Source organism: Mustela lutreola, chromosome 2, assembly GCF_030435805.1.
Source record: "Mustela lutreola isolate mMusLut2 chromosome 2, mMusLut2.pri, whole genome shotgun sequence".
Classification (NCBI taxonomy): domain Eukaryota; kingdom Metazoa; phylum Chordata; class Mammalia; order Carnivora; family Mustelidae; genus Mustela; species Mustela lutreola.
Genome location: NC_081291.1, coordinates 20,737,195 through 20,753,295, shown reverse-complemented (window position 1 = coordinate 20,753,295; position 16,101 = coordinate 20,737,195). Strand labels below are relative to the sequence as shown.

The following is a 16,101-nucleotide window of genomic DNA, read 5'->3' as shown; positions in this document are numbered from 1 at the left end:
AATAATTTTATACATTAAATTATTAAATTATTAGAACACCTTTCAAAATAAAGCGTTCATTTATGGGTATGTATTTCACTTTAACACGTTGTACTTAAAATAATAAAATGTTAATATATACTCTGTTTCAGACTTCTCACCAGGTCAGCTTGCTGCTCACTGAGACACACTGTTGTGAATTAATGATACTGATGGAATAACCTCTGTCCTTAATGGACAGTTTCTCAAGATTTCCCTTTTGCTTCTAGGAAAAGGTCCCTTACTTAGTTCCCTGTCTTTCCCATCTTTCATCTCTTGACTGGTCCTGATGCTGTCTCTTTTTAAAAAGCCAGGGAAAGGGACAATCAAGTGACAGTTATAGTTTCAAATGAGCTTTGCAATCCAGAGTCCCCATGTTTGCTTTATTTTTATACCTTGTTGCAAGGTTAGGACTTGGGTAAGGCAAGCAAGGCACCCAAGGTGCAAAGTTTAAGGGGGTCTCACTCTCAGGAAGTTGTGCTTTGCTTGCCTTACCATAGACCAGCTCTGCCCTGTAGAGTGGCCCTAGACATATGAAAGGAAAGGAGACATTAAAAAGTAATGTGCAATGGTGAAATTGAAACTTTTAGATTCTAGATGGTTATGACATTTCACCAAATTCTTGATGGAATAACAAAGTGTGCTTATAATGAAATAGGATACAAAATAATTTAAGATAAATGTGTATCTCTGGAATCACAAAGAAATATTTTTACATGAAAGTTGTCGTTTGAAACTGAAAAAAGGTGGTTCAGGCTCCATCTTACCACTTCCTTTAATTTAGAAATGGAATTTAAAATGATACCTTCAAATATCTCTGTATTTTGACACCCATTAAAATGGTTACTAAATAACAAATAAAATTTTAAAAATCCACATTACCACTTCTTTGCGCTTTTTTTAGGGATTGAAACATGTCTACTTACTGAAAAATATAGAAATTTTGGACACATTTCAAAATGAAATGGTTCCTTCTACATAGCTTGGAATGTGTTAAGCCAAACTACCAAATAACCAGTATGATGATTAATCTCTACATCTACGAATTCAAGTCAGTTACCAAAGATGATCAAACACTAATCAGATCAGTTGTACACATGAGCACAGGACCTCTCTCTTGGTCCTAAGTGAATGAAAGGAAGAAAACTGAAATATAATTTATGGTATTTTCCAAGTAGATAGAGTAGGCGCCCTTTCTGACCATTTTGTATTTGGTACCTAGAACTCTCTGTGGTATTTATTTTAAGTCAATAATATAAAATGGGAAGAATTGGTGCAAAAAATATTTTATGTGAAATTATTATTCGTGAGTCCCACATAATTTCAGTGTGAAAGCTATCTTATTAAACATAAGTATGTGGTTAAACACAGTTACCACAAAGTTAGTAAACACTCACTGTTTAAGACTAGGTACCAAGTGTGGCTATCCATGTTAAAATACTCACAAGACCTGTAAAACCAAGATGTGAAGAGGAATTCCCACCATTCATTTGGTGAGCTGAGTTTGAATTTAGATTTACCCTCTGGAGCATACTCTCCAATCCCACATAATTAAAAGCTGGTTCCCAACTACATGGTAGTTATAGGGGAGTGACTCAGGGCTCAGCATCTTGGACTCAGTTCCTGATGTTCCATTTGAAACATGGAGAAGTCAACTCACTTTCCTGTGCCTGAACTGCCCTTTTTCTGTACACATAATGGGATTTGCAAAAACAAAACAAGGCCAATTTATTCATGCTTATGCTACAGAAGAAGCAGAAGCTATAAATAAATGTAGAAAATATAATGCCAATGAATGCAGGGAAAACAACACAAGTTAATTTTCTGAGTTGGTCACTCAAATATAACAAAAAATAAACATATTCATTAACTTCTATAACAAATCATTACTGGGGCCTTCATATTTGCCAGGGACTGTGTGTGAAGCACTGGATGTCTACTAAAAAAGTAAATTCACAGACATGTTCTCACACGTTCATATACATAGCCATTGTTTATCATGAAAGTTAGGAAATCACTGTATTAGACATTCACATAAATATGAAACACCTCCTTCTGGATAAAATTCTTTATGGACAGGAATCTCTGAAATCTGACAAGGTTAGAAAAAACCCCGATTTTATAGAGAACAAGGTTGAGTCATGAATAATGTGCTGGTCTATAATGTGGCTCTGAAGTCTGCTTGAGTAATCTTGCAAAACCGCTCAGTTTGTAGGCCTCCCTCTTCTTGATGCTAAAAGGTAAGCTATCAAGTTGACACTGACCATAGCTGTGGCTGTATTTTCTTGCATTACTCTCAAACTCTGTAGCACCTATGTCAATCTGGAAAACTTCTTTAGCTCACAGGAGGAACTCAAGTCTTAGATGAGAAAATATGTTCCACCAAAATTAATATTTCTCATTGCTTAAAGTAAAACATGAAAATCCTGGATAAGACAATCTTGTGAAAAAATTTCATGTGCTTTGTAAAAATTTCTCAAATCATTCTTTAGGATCTTAAAAAGCAATCCAGAGCTGTACTGCAAAGGGAACTACAGAAGTGGTATTTTTAGCAGCCTTGTCTTCCCATTGTGGCAGAATAAGAGCACATGAATGTTATGTGCATCTTTGATTTATAAAGTCACAGCTACAGCTTAGGCCTCTGGGCCCATATAGATAATTAAAATGCTACAAAATGAAAATTTCAATTTACTGTAATTACATTCAAATATCATCATAATTAAGTTCATTTTTCAAGAGACAAGGACCACACTCATCATATTCAAGGACAGCCATACATACAGCTCTATTCACAATGCCAGAGAACAGGGAAGCAGTGATTTCTTTTGGTGCTTTATCAGAGAATCAGGGTCTAGAAAAACCTCCTAAGGTCAGTGAGGCATTCTAGGCAGATGGGTGTCTTTTTTCTTCCTATTTCTATTTCAGAAAGGTGACCACAGAGGACCACTTCAGTGTTTACACACTCTCACTTCAGAAGCTCTTTCCCAATATCCTAACCTAAATCCCAACTTGTACTCTTTCCCTCGTTCTTTTCCTACTGAAGGAATAGCGCTGCTTTCCCCAGACAAAATAATCTCAAACTCCCTTAACTGTCTTCATGGGTCTGCTTTACCTGCTTGGTCTTCCTGCATTGTCTCCTAGAGTTTGAATGCTGAGCTCCGAGATGGGCTAAAAAAATCACTTTAGCTTAACCAGACTTACAAATGTTTCTGTACATCTGGAGAGTTTTCAACAGAAACTGTCCCTGAGAACATGGCTTCTGATTCTGCAGTAATGCTGTTTGAAGCTTTGAAAGATAAAGTTGTAGTAAATGAACAAAAAAGTCATGTACTCGCCACATATATGTGGTATCAGTAAAACAGGTAAACAAATCCAATTCTATCTTTCAGAGAAAGCTACATATACAATGCCTAGAGAAATCCTATTTGTGTTTAAGAGGTACATTGTAAGCTCTGAGACACCTGACTGTAACCCATCAATCACACACCCCACACCAGGGCAGAGGCACTGTGAAACTATCACACCTCCTGGCGTTAATGGGTCTTAATGTATCTCACTAATACCGAAGCAGATCAAAGACTCCACAAGAGTCAAAACTGGTTTAAAATTATAACACAGTCTTGTTTTCTCCTTCAGCAAATAAACAAAGCTGCACACTGGTTTTCTTTAAATAAAAAACATTTAGTAACTCAAAATCAACTTGAGGAATACACAAGGCAATGTGGTATTATTAGGCTGAGCACTTGCCAGAAGCAGATTACTATGTCTTCTCTGAGCTGATGAGTTTGTGGTTCTGGAGACCATGAATGACTACATCGTTATTCGGAAAAAATGAAAGTATAGATCACAGTAGGAAAAGACCCTCTATTTGGATGTAAGAGAGAAGAACTACTTAGTTTGTCTCTCTTTATATGTACTCACTAAAAAACTGCAAAGCTGTAAATTTGGTGGATGCCTTTAGAGACATTACACTTCTACATCAGAGAAATTCCAAGTGGCCTTGAATAAGAATAGTAAGAAAGACTTCTTTCAGATTTTGTCTGTTATATTAAATAGCTTCTAAAATCTACATTAGTAAAAGGTATTTGATTATATTTCTTTAATAAAAATTCGATTGAAAACTATAGCTGAGTTCAGTTTTCTTTAAATATTTCATTAAAATCTGATAGAAACATAAATCAAGCCCTAATCTCCCCAGTGTGTAAGAATAAAGGGAGGTAAGAATAAATACTTGTTTCCAGGGTGACAATATCCACATAGCAGGCCCCTGGGTAGAGTCAACAGGAGAGAAGGGAAAGAGAATTTGCACATACTGTAAAAAGGGCACACATTCGTTCTATCTTCTCTGGATTCCTTGGCCCACCATTCTTGTTCAGTCTCACCAGAAACCGCTCACTGAAATGTAGGAGAGAGAGACAGAAAAATGTAAGGGACCATATGCTCCAGAACAAATAAAAAGGGCATTTATAGAGAAACCCTAAACACTGTCAGAACAGCTCTTAGTGACAGGCAAGGCCAAAAGTACATGTCTAATGCCGGGACACTATTTTTCTTGCCAAGCAGCATGCAATGGACACTACCAACTGCCTAACAGCTGTTGCTGTTTCTCTGCTGGCAGCAGCTCTCCTTTCCCTAAAGGTGTGTGCTCCCTGAGAGGAGCAATGAAGACTGTATCTTCTATTATTTTCCAAATACCCGCACAGCTCCACTCATAACATAGGCCCATAACAAGCATATATATTCTCTGATGTGAACACTCAGATCATAAAAATATCCACCATACTCGAGCCAAAACTATCTATATTACCCAGTTTACATCTTCCTATAGAACTCTTAAGAATCATTTCAGGACTAAGAAAAAAAAAATGTTACAGGGACTTAGAAAATTTTGAGCAAAAAGTCAAAGAGAAATAATGTGTTATAACTAGAGCTGCAATCAGAATTTCATAGGGCCATTAAAACATTCTATTTCACAAACAAGACAGGTTAACTCTAAAAGTAAATTACTGGGTTAAAAAACCAGAGATACAGTGTTTGTGACATCCGGAGCAGTGTCTCTTCATTCTCTTACTCCTGCCTGCTCCTGCCCAGGCTCAAATTTTTCTACCTCTTCATCCCAAGGCTCCCCATCAACTGCAACAGAGAAACTGAGCCATGGAAAAGACCACATTTCTAATCAAATTAAAATTCTAAAAGTAATTTACTTGTCCTGTGCTCATAGTCATGTACTCGCTACATATATGTGGTTTCAGTAAAGAGGTCAATATTAAAATATTGTCCTAGAATTATAAGATAGAATATCAACTGTCTAGGTTGCTTACTTTGTTCATGTGTTCATCTGTTCATTTAGTCAACCAATAGTTATTAAGTTCTGTGTGCTAAACGTGGGAATACAAATGTGAACAAGATACACACAAGGTACTTTTCTTCATAGAGCTTGTGATCCTGGTAGACAATTAAATATGCAGAAATGAAGCTAAAAAAGATTTTTTTCTGCCAGGGGTTTGGATGGCAATAAGGAGAGAATGCGCACAGAAGGAGCAGGAAAAAAGGGCTTTGGTCAGAATCCTGAGGGATGTTGATATTTAGGGGAAAAATAAAAGGTAGAACTAGCCAAGTAGACACATGGGGACAAATAGAAAAGCAGGACAAATAAGGAGGTGGGATGCTGTGTTAGTCAAGGGAAGAAAATGTCTGAAAGCAGGGTGGGGAGAGGAGGAGGGGTTGGTGAGTTCTAAGGTCAGTGAGAATCACAGGAGACAAACACAGGACTGTCTCGGAACACAGACCACTGTGATTCCTGCAATAACAGTTTTAGTGGAATGGCAGAGAAAGAGCCCAGTGTGAGGAGGAAGAAGTGAGGAGGCAGAAATAGTCTAGACTACTTTTTAATAAAGGGCTGTGGAAATGTAGAAGTGAACTTATAGTTGAATGGGCATATTGGGTTAAGGGAGGTCTTAAGTTTTTAAAAGATTTTATTTATTTGAGAGAGAGAAAGAGAGAGAGAGAGAGAGCAAGCACAGGCAAGGGGGAGGGGCAGAGGGGCTCCCTTCTGAGCCAGGGAATCTGATGCAGGACTTGATCCCAGGACCCTGGGATCATGACCCGAGCTGAATGAAGGCAGACAGTTAACCAACTGAGATACCCAGGCACCTGAGGGAGATCTTTATTAACATGTGGGATAACCCTTATGTTTATACTTAATTGTCAATAAAGGCACCAAAATTTAGTAATGGAGCACAGTAATTTCAATGGTGTTTCAGAATCCAAATGAAAAAACTAAACTTTAATCCTTGCCTACAAAAGGTTAAGTTGCCTAAATGTAAGAGCTAAAGCTATAAAACTGTAAGAAGAAAACACAGGAGAAAAATGAAGACAAGTGTCTTTGTATATTTTATTTACATTTGTTTTTCCACCTTTAGCATAAAAGAGAAAAATCTTTGTGATTTCAGATTACTAAGTGAATATCATGAATCACAATCAAATGGTAAATTGAACTTTATAAAAATTAAAACCATCTTTTCTTTGGGAGACATTATTAAAGTGAAAAGACAAGCTATGGACTGAGAAAATATTTACAAATACTCATCTAAAAAAGGACTGTATTAAGAACATATTGAGTTCTGAGAGTTCTTTATAAGTAACAGCTCAACTTAAAAATGGACAAAAGATCTGAAAAGATCTTTCACCAAAGAACATACAGGGATGGCAAATAAGCTCAAGAAAACATCATTAATCATTAGAGAAATACAAACTAAAATCACAGTGAGATACCACTACACTCCTATTCGAATGGCTAAATTAAAGACTAAATATACCAAGGGTTGGTGAGAATGTAGAGGAACTAGACCTCTTGTAAACTGCTGAGGGAAGTGCAAAATGGTATAGTCAGTTTAGAAAAGAGTCTGACAGTTTCTTTATAAAGTTAAACATATACTTATTATATGATCTAATCATTCTGCTCCTAGGAGAAATGAAAAGTTATGTCCACACTGAGACCCGTATGTGAATATTTACTGCAGTTTTATTCATAATAGCCAGAAACTGTAAAGAATACAAATATTCATCATGAGATGAATGGAATATCCATACAATGGAATATCCATACAATGGAATATTACTTCACAATAAAAAGAACTACTGAGATATATAATAACTTGGATGAATCTCAAAAACACATACTAAGTGAAAGAAGCCAATCAATCACAAAAGACCGTATATTGTATGCCTCCATTTACATTATAATCTAGACTAGGCAAAACTGTAAGGAAGGAAACCAGATCAGGAGTTGTCAGGGCGAGGGAGGAGGGCAGGGACTGACTGCAAAGGTGCATGAAGGAACTTGCTGGCTGATGAAAGCTTCTACTTCTTGGATGTGGTGGTGATTCCACAACAATAAATTTGTCAAAACTCACCAAACTATGTTTTAAAAAGAGTGAATTTTACTACATGTAAATTACAGTTCAACAACCTGACTTCAAAAAAGGACAGGGCACACTAAAGAACATTTATTTCAAATAGGACAATGTTTGTAGGTGATAAGATACTGAAGGGAGGAAAGAGAGAAAATAATTGGCAAAGGAAAAAGAAGTTCCCACCTCCTTGGGAAAACTGAGAGAAATCAAGGAAAGAACGAAGGAGGAAACAACCCGTGTGGATACAAATAAGTTAGTAGTTTTAGAAGTTGGGTGTATCAGAGAAACAGGAAACAAGAGCATCAAAGTAACATTTCTCTGTCTGTTACTGTAGTTATCTATCCTAACTAACATGTATATATGCATTCAACCACCCAGTTAACTCTTTATTTATTTATTTATCTATTTATCTATTTATTTATTTATTTTCAGTATAACAGAATTCATTGTTAATGCACCACACCCAGTGCTCCGTGCAATACGTGCCCTTCGTAATACCCACCACCTGGCTTCCCCAACCTCCCACCCCCAGTCCCTTCAAAACCCTCAGATTGTTTTTCAGAGTCCATAGTCTCTCATGGTTCACCTCCCCTTCCAATTTCCCTCAACTCCCTTCTCCTCTTCATCTCCCCATGTCCTCCATGTTATTTGTTATGCTCTACAAATAAGTGAAACCATATGATAATTGACTCTCTCTGCTTGACTTATTTCACTCAGCACCCAGTTAACTCTTAACTTGATGTAGGAATAGAAAAACAGTTTTTAAAGGAAGTTTATGTCTTTTTCAGAGAATTTATCACTACTTCTGCATTCTTTTTTTTAAAATTTTTTCTTTTCAGTGTAACAGTATTCATTGTTTTTGCACCACACCCAGTGCTCCACGCAATCCCTGCCCTCTCCAATATCCACCACCTTGGTCCCCCAACCTCGGAACACCTGCAACTGTTCTCATTGTCATATTACCAATCTCTCAAGGACAGACATCTACCACGCAGGCTGCTGCTGGAGCTGCTAGACCCACAGAAAGGTGTATGGTTTGGAGGAGCTAAATCAAGATCTGGTCCAAAGATAAAAGGTCCAAAGATAAAACAAATTCCAGAGTGGATAGGTCCAAAGATAAAAGGTCCAAAGATAAAACAAAATCCAGAGTGGATAGGGTTGCTGGCCCTATCAGAACCCAAGAACGTCTCTTTTCCCTCGACAGTGAGAGGAGGCCCCTGAGTTCTCACAGTGCCCACATGACCTTCACATGTCCTAGAGCCTTTCATGTTTCTGTTTTCATCTGACCTTCACAATTTGTGAAACCGAAAATAATTGTTTTTTTTCCCCCTTCATTTTATATGGTTTTGGATACGTATCTAGTTATTTTCTGTCGTGCTAGCTTCTCCAATGGGTATGACAAGCAAATGATGTTTTCTTCTAACATTCAAACTATTTGAAAGCAAACATTGGATAGCCAATGTTTCCTGAAGTGGTCGAAAAAAGTGGGAAACACTGTAGTAAACACAGTTAAACAGGTTTTTACCCACTAGGACTTCTCAGAGGTTTAAAATGTTATGATGTGCTTTGATACCAATGGGACAGATGACATTTGACCCTGCAGGGAGCTTTTCTGTAAGGCAATGGAGTCTGTACAGAGTTTGAGAAATTGGCCAATGAGAGCTACAGCAACCACTCATATTTCCCAATGGTATGAAAGGAACTGTGGTCAAAAGAGTAAAATTTAAAATTTATTCATGAGATTTTATGAACATCCTCTATAAGAGAGCAACTGGGAAGGTTATCTCTTAAATAATATGGGTGATAAAACTCCAATTCTTTCAAAAGAAAGAAAGAGATAATGTTAAGTTCTTACTTTTCATAAGCAACATTATAAGAGAACTGCTCCATATTTAGTGGTTTTTATGATGAGCTATGCATGAACAGTATATGAAGTTACATTAATTTCAGAATTTCATTATTATTGAGCAAGTTGCTACAAATGAATTCCATAATTTGAATCTGTGGCAAGTCTAAGTGTCCCAATTTTAAGATCACTTGATTTTATGAAGGTTCTAATTCACACACTCATACACATTTCCATGGATAGTAATTCATGCATCCCTAGAGCAAATGTTCAGTGACCATCAATAAGATCCCAGCCTATGCTGAGGCAGAGACAGTCTCTGATACTTAGGGAGAATATTTCCTGAAGACTCTGTTTTAGAAATACAAGCATCCTCCTCAAATAAGTTCAGAGGAATTCTCTCAACTCTTCCATTTTAATCTTCGTGTTTCTCATTTGTTCCTCTGTGGAGATGGACGGCAACTACTTAGCAACTACTATCTCTTCTGTGATAACCTCCCAGGTGCTGAAAAACAGACAAGGAGCCCCAAGGCCATAGTACATAGCACAGTGCGATAGATTAAAAAATCTCTAGTATTTCCTCACAGATTCATTTTCCAATTTAGCTCACTTGGCTTTATTTCTCAAGTTCTTCAAGTTTTCCCACTTTCATTCTGAAGCACAAGAGCAGAAATACATAAAGGGGTTTCATAAAGGCAAATCAAATTTATTTTTAGTATCTGCTTTTCAACAAAACCTTACACTGTTCAATATATGAAAAATCGATAAAGAGCTACTTAGGTTGAGTAGGGGAACTGGAGGGGCAGGGGGGAAAAAATCCTCCCTACTTAGGCTTCTCTCCTAACCACGACCTGTCCCTGAGACACTTCAGGGCTCCAAAGAACACATTTATAACTATTATTACAGTTCAAGGATTTTTTCCAGCCTTCTTTCTTCCTTTTCATTCATTTCAACAAGTGTTCATGAACCTTCACCGTATTCCAGAAACTGAGGTAGATATTGGGAAAAGAGAAATGAAATGGTCCCTCCCTATCCTCAAGGTTTTTTTTTTTTTTTTATTTTTTATAAACATATATTTTTTATATACATATATTTTTATCCCCAGGTCTGTGAATCACCAGGTTTACACACTTCACAGCACTCACCAAATCACATACCCTCCCCAATGTCCATAATCCCACCCCCTTCTCCCCAACCCCCTCCCCCCGGCAACCCTCAGTTTGTTTTGTGAGATTAAGAGTCACTTATGGTTTGTCTCCCTCCCAATCCCATCTTGTTTCATTTATTCTTCTACCCACTTAAGCCTCCATGTTGCATCACCACTTCCTCATATCAGGGAGATCATATGATAGTTGTCTTTCTCTGCTTGACTTATTTCGCTAAGCATGATACGCTCTAGTTCCATCCATGTTGTTGCAAATGGCAAGATTTCATTTCTTTTGATGGCTGCATAGTATTCCATTGTGTATATATACCACATCTTCTTGATCCATTCATCTGTTGATGGACATCTAGGTTCTTTCCATAGTTTGGCTATTGTGGACATTGCTGCTATAAACATTCGGGTGCATGTGTCCCTTTGGATCACTACATTTGTATCTTTAGGGTAAATACCCAATAGTGCAATTGCTGGGTCATAGGACAGTTCTATTTTCAACATTTTGAGGAACCTCCATGCTGTTTTCCAGAGTGGCTGCACCAGCTTGCATTCCCACCAACAGTGTAGGAGGGTTCCCCTTTCTCCGCATCCTCGCCAGCATCTGTCATTTCCTGACTTGTTGATTTTAGCCATTCTGACTGGTGTGAGGTGATATCTCATTGTGGTTTTGATTTGTATTTCCCTTATGCCAAGTGATATGGAGCACTTTTTCATGTGTCTGTTGGCCATCTGGATGTCTTCTTTGCAGAAATGTCTGTTCATGTCTTCTGCCCATTTCTTGATTGGATTATTTGTTCTTTGGGTGTTGAGTTTGCTAAGTTCTTTATAGATTCTGGACACTAGTCCTTTATCTGATATGTCGTTTGCAAATATCTTCTCCCATTCTGTCAGTTGTCTTTTGATTTTGTTAACTGTTTCCTTTGCTGTGCAAAAGCTTTTGATCTTGATGAAATCCCAGTAGTTCATTTTTTCCCTTGCTTCCCTTGCCTTTTGCGTTGTTCCTAGGAAGATGTTGCTGCGGCAGAGGTCGAAGAGGTTGCTGCCCGTGTTCTCCTCAAGGATTTTGATGGATTCCTTTCGTACATTGAGGTCCTTCATCCATTTTGAGTCTATTTTTGTGTGTGGTGTAAGGAAATGGTCCAATTTCATTTTTCTGCATGTGGCTGTCCAATTTTCCCAGCACCATTTATTGAAAAGGCTGTCTTTTTTCCATTGGACATTCTTTCCTGCTTTGTCGAAGATTAGTTGACCATAGAGTTGAGGGTCTATTTCTGGGCTCTCTATTCTGTTCCATTGATCTATGTGTCTGTTTTTGTGCCAGTACCATGCTGTCTTGATGATGACAGCTTTGTAATAGAGCTTGAAATCAACGAAACTAGGAGCTGGTTCTTTGAAAGAATTAATAAAATTGATAAACCCCTGGCCCGACTTATCAAAAAGAAAAGAGAAAGGACCCAAATAAATAAAATCATGAATGAAAGAGGAGAGATCACAACTAACACCAAGGAAATACAAACTATTATAAGAACATACTATGAGCAACTCTACGGCAATAAATTTGACAATCTGGAAGAAATGGATGCATTCCTAGAAACATATAAACTACCACAACTGAACCATGAAGAAATAGAAAGCCTGAACAGACCCATAACCAGTAAGGAGATTGAAACAGTCATTAAAAATCTCCAAACAAACAAAAGCCCAGGGCCAGACGGCTTCCCGGGGGAATTCTACCAAACATTTAAAGAAGAACTAATTCCTATTCTCCTGAAACTGTTCCAAAAAATAGAAATGGAAGGAAAACTTCCAAACTCATTTTATGAGGCCAGCATCACCTTGATCCCAAAACCAGACAAGGATCCCACCAAAAAAGAGAGCTATAGACCGATATCCTTGATGCACACAGATGCGAAAATACTCAACAAAATACTAGCCAATCGGATTCAACAGTACATTAAAAAGATTATTCACCACGACCAAGTGGGATTTATTCCAGGGCTGCAAGGTTGGTTCAACATCCGCAAATCAGTCAATGTGATACAACACATCAATAAAAGTAAGAACAAGAACCATATGATACTCTCAATAGATGCTGAAAAAGCATTTGACAAAGTACAACATCCCTTCCTGATCAAAACTCTTCAAAGTGTAGGGATAGAGGGCACATACCTCAATATCATCAAAGCCATCTATGAAAAACCCACCGCAAATATCATTCTCAATGGAGAAAAACTGAAAGCTTTTCCGCTAAGGTCAGGAACACGGCAGGGATGTCCATTATCACCACTGCTATTCAACATCGTACTAGAGGTCCTAGCCTCAGCAATCAGACAACAAAAGGAAATTAAAGGCATCCAAATCGGCAAAGAAGAAGTCAAATTATCACTCTTCGCAGATGATATGATACTATATGTGGAAAACCCAAAAGACTCCACTCCAAAACTGCTAGAACTTATACAGGAATTCAGTAAAGTGTCAGGATATAAAATCAATGCACAGAAATCAGTTGCATTTCTCTACACCAACAGCAAGACAGAAGAAAGAGATATTAAGGAGTCAATCCCATTTACAATTGCATCCAAAACCATAAGATACCTAGGAATAAACCTAACCAAAGAGACACAGAATCTATACTCAGAAAACTATAAAGTACTCATGAAAGAAATTGAGGAAGACACAAAGAAATGGAAAAATGTTCCATGCTCCTGGATTGGAAGAATAAATATTGTGAAAATGTCTATGCTACCTAAAGCAATCTACACATTTAATGCAATTCCTATCAAAGTACCATCCATCTTTTTCAAAGAAATGGAACAAATAATGCTAAAATTTATATGGAACCAGAAAAGACCTCGAATAGCCAAAGGGATATTGAAAAAGAAAGCCAACGTTGGTGGCATCACAATTCCGGACTTCAAGCTCAAGGTTTTGAGTCTACTGGGAGAGAGGCACAAATAAACCCCAAATTGCAACATAATGTGAAAATGCTATAATTATACAGAAAGGGGCTACTAACAAGTTCTACTGGGATGAGGATAGGCTGCCCAAATGGGATACTACAAAGGACTCTTGCAGTATTGCGAGGCTTACAGCATTTGGTGAGAGGTAATTAGAGATGAAGAGAAGAGGATTCTAGGAGAGTGCTCCAAGTGCAGACTCTCAGAGGGCTGAGGTATTTTGATGGTGGGAAGGCTCCGGGCAAGAGTTAGGAGGGCACTGGAGAGCCAGGGAGTGGTCAGAGGTACTATGCAACACAGAGTGGACAAATCCAGAGTGGACTTAGCTGTGAGGGTTCTCCAAACTTGGCTATTATCAGGAATAACTGCCAGATTCCTAGACCCCATCCCAGGTCTTCTGGATCAGAATCTCTAGAGGAATAGACTCAGAGGACTTCTGGGGAGAGTGTAAGAATCTGCCTTTTTAAGCAAGTTTGGAAAACCCCATTATGGGCCTTAGAGAAGCTTGGAAAGTTCAACTAGGAGAAGTACTGTTGACTTCCTAAGTCTTTTGAATGATCACTTGGGCTGCCGTGTTGAAAGCAAGTTGATAACATAGAAAATACTCCAAAGACAATGGGAGTAGCCCCAGCAAGCTATGATTCAGTTTGGAAACAGAAGAGAGGAAAATGGATGTGAGATGTAAGCTGGCCACATATAGCAATTGATTGGATGTGGCAGTCAACCAGAAAGTTCAGATGCGAATGCTGAATTTGAAGTCTCTGTGGGATATGTAGGTGAAAAAAACCAGGCAGATCAAAGCCTAAGTCTGAAGTTCAGGGAAAAGACATGGGTGGGAGGTGGAGCTCCGGGTACTCATCAATTTGCTATCACAGTAGCAACAGCAGCCACTTAATGAATATCTTTTACGTACTGGGCATTGTTTAAAGTATTTCTTTTCTTGACTAATTATATTTAATACTCATAACAGATATTTCATCTCCAAAGAAACAGAGTCAGAGGGGCAAAGTTCTTGGCTTGAGATCAGAGGGTAGAGAGAGAACAGTAAAAATGAAATTCTAATCTGAATCTGTTTGACTTCAAAGCCCTTACTTTATCTATATTTCATCTTATGAATTGAGCACTGGAAAAAGAGTGGTGTGGGAGAGGAGGGGGCTTCCACGGGTAATATCCAAACTACATCTTGCCCTAGAGATGCACCGTGTCTGTGTCACATAGGCTCTCAGATGTGCTGCCTGAAGGAAATCCAGCCATAATCCCCATTACCTATATGGGACATTTGACCCCTCTGATTAGAAAATTTATGCCAAGCCCTCATCCCAGTTCTGCTAGTGGCCCCCTAGTCTGAAGTTAACGGCACTCCCACTCCGTCACACTGAGAAGTGATGGGAACAATGGTTTGCCTGATTTGGAACAAGCAGAGACTTGAATGATAAACAATCCAAGAAAACATATTCTTTTCATTTTCTTTAAAGTAAAAGAGACACAGGAATAAACCTGTTATCACATATCCTTGAATGTTTATAAAAGCATTTTTCTAATTATACAGCCCCTAGAGGGTCTTTGGAAATCATGCAATTCTCATGAAATTGAACTAAATGGTAACTTTATGATCAATTATGTGGGAAGTTACAGTTGTTTTAACTCTAATGATTTATGCTCTCACCCCAGGATCAGACTCCCAATTCTAACAATAGAAAGCATGTAGATGAATAAATGGGGGTGCAATGAGGGTGAGGTTCTGTTGACAGGACAGCACAACAGGTCATCTTTGCTGTCTCCAAAATTCAAGTCAAAGTGCTTCTAAGAAAAGTGCACATCCATGTGGGGAAGTTGGGCATGGAGGGAATGACCCTGCCTTCTATGTGTTTTGCTAATTCATCTGTGGGGTCTAAAGAAGTAGCATACTTTTATATTTCTCAGCTGTAGGTCAAGCAGTCTGACGTATGATAAGAAAGTAACCATGCTAGCCCTTGCTGCCAAATAAGCAATGTTTGAGCAGTGGTTGCTTCTCTGTATTCAAGAGAAGTTCTTTTGTCTGGTGTAGACAAATGCCCCCTTCATAGATAGGTCCTTTGTAACTTCCCAAGAGTAATACAGACCTAGTAGTTATGAAAGAAATGATAAACATATTAATAAATGAATGCTGAAAAAAAAACAATTTAGCTAAGAACACTTTCATTAAGTGTATAGAAAGAATGCTACTTAGTAATTTATCTGACTACATTATCATAGAAAAATAAAGCATTTAAGAGCAAATCACTGATAACATGACGTAATTTTTCCCTATTTATTTATTATAATGTTTCCCAATTTATTTATTATGCAAACTGGAAAGACTTAAACAAATGCTAAAGTGTGGTTACTCCCTAAGACTTCATAGAAAAACAGTATCTTGGCAGTAATACAGAAAAATGACTAACTTTTATGAAAGATCACACCTAACATAGTGCAATCATGGTATTTCCTAATGGATAGTCTACTAACTAGAAAAAGATAACCTAAAAAATTAATTCTTTCACTGGTAGGATCAAACTGTAAGCAAAACAAACTTTGAGCAAACATCACTCACTCCAGGAATTCAGTGCATAAAACTTTTCAGTCTTCACAATTATGCTTCTGAATTTCTACACAGCCTAATGGAAATGAAACAAACACACACCAAGGTTTTGAACAGGATGAGAGCAGTTATCAACATGTGTACTA

General features: G+C 37.8%; 1 protein-coding gene across 9 annotated transcripts in view; it reads right to left on the bottom strand.

Moving 5' to 3' along the window:
* The window catches only part of DOCK3 (dedicator of cytokinesis 3), a 578,190-nt gene that overhangs the window by 123,486 nt on the left and 438,603 nt on the right, over nt 1-16,101 (bottom strand). For all 9 annotated transcript variants that reach the window (XM_059161016.1, XM_059161023.1, XM_059161018.1 and 6 more), the window contains exon 10: nt 4,332-4,413. In XM_059161016.1, coding sequence (XP_059016999.1) covers nt 4,332-4,413 — 82 coding nt within the window. The remainder of the gene's footprint in view (nt 1-4,331; nt 4,414-16,101) is intronic.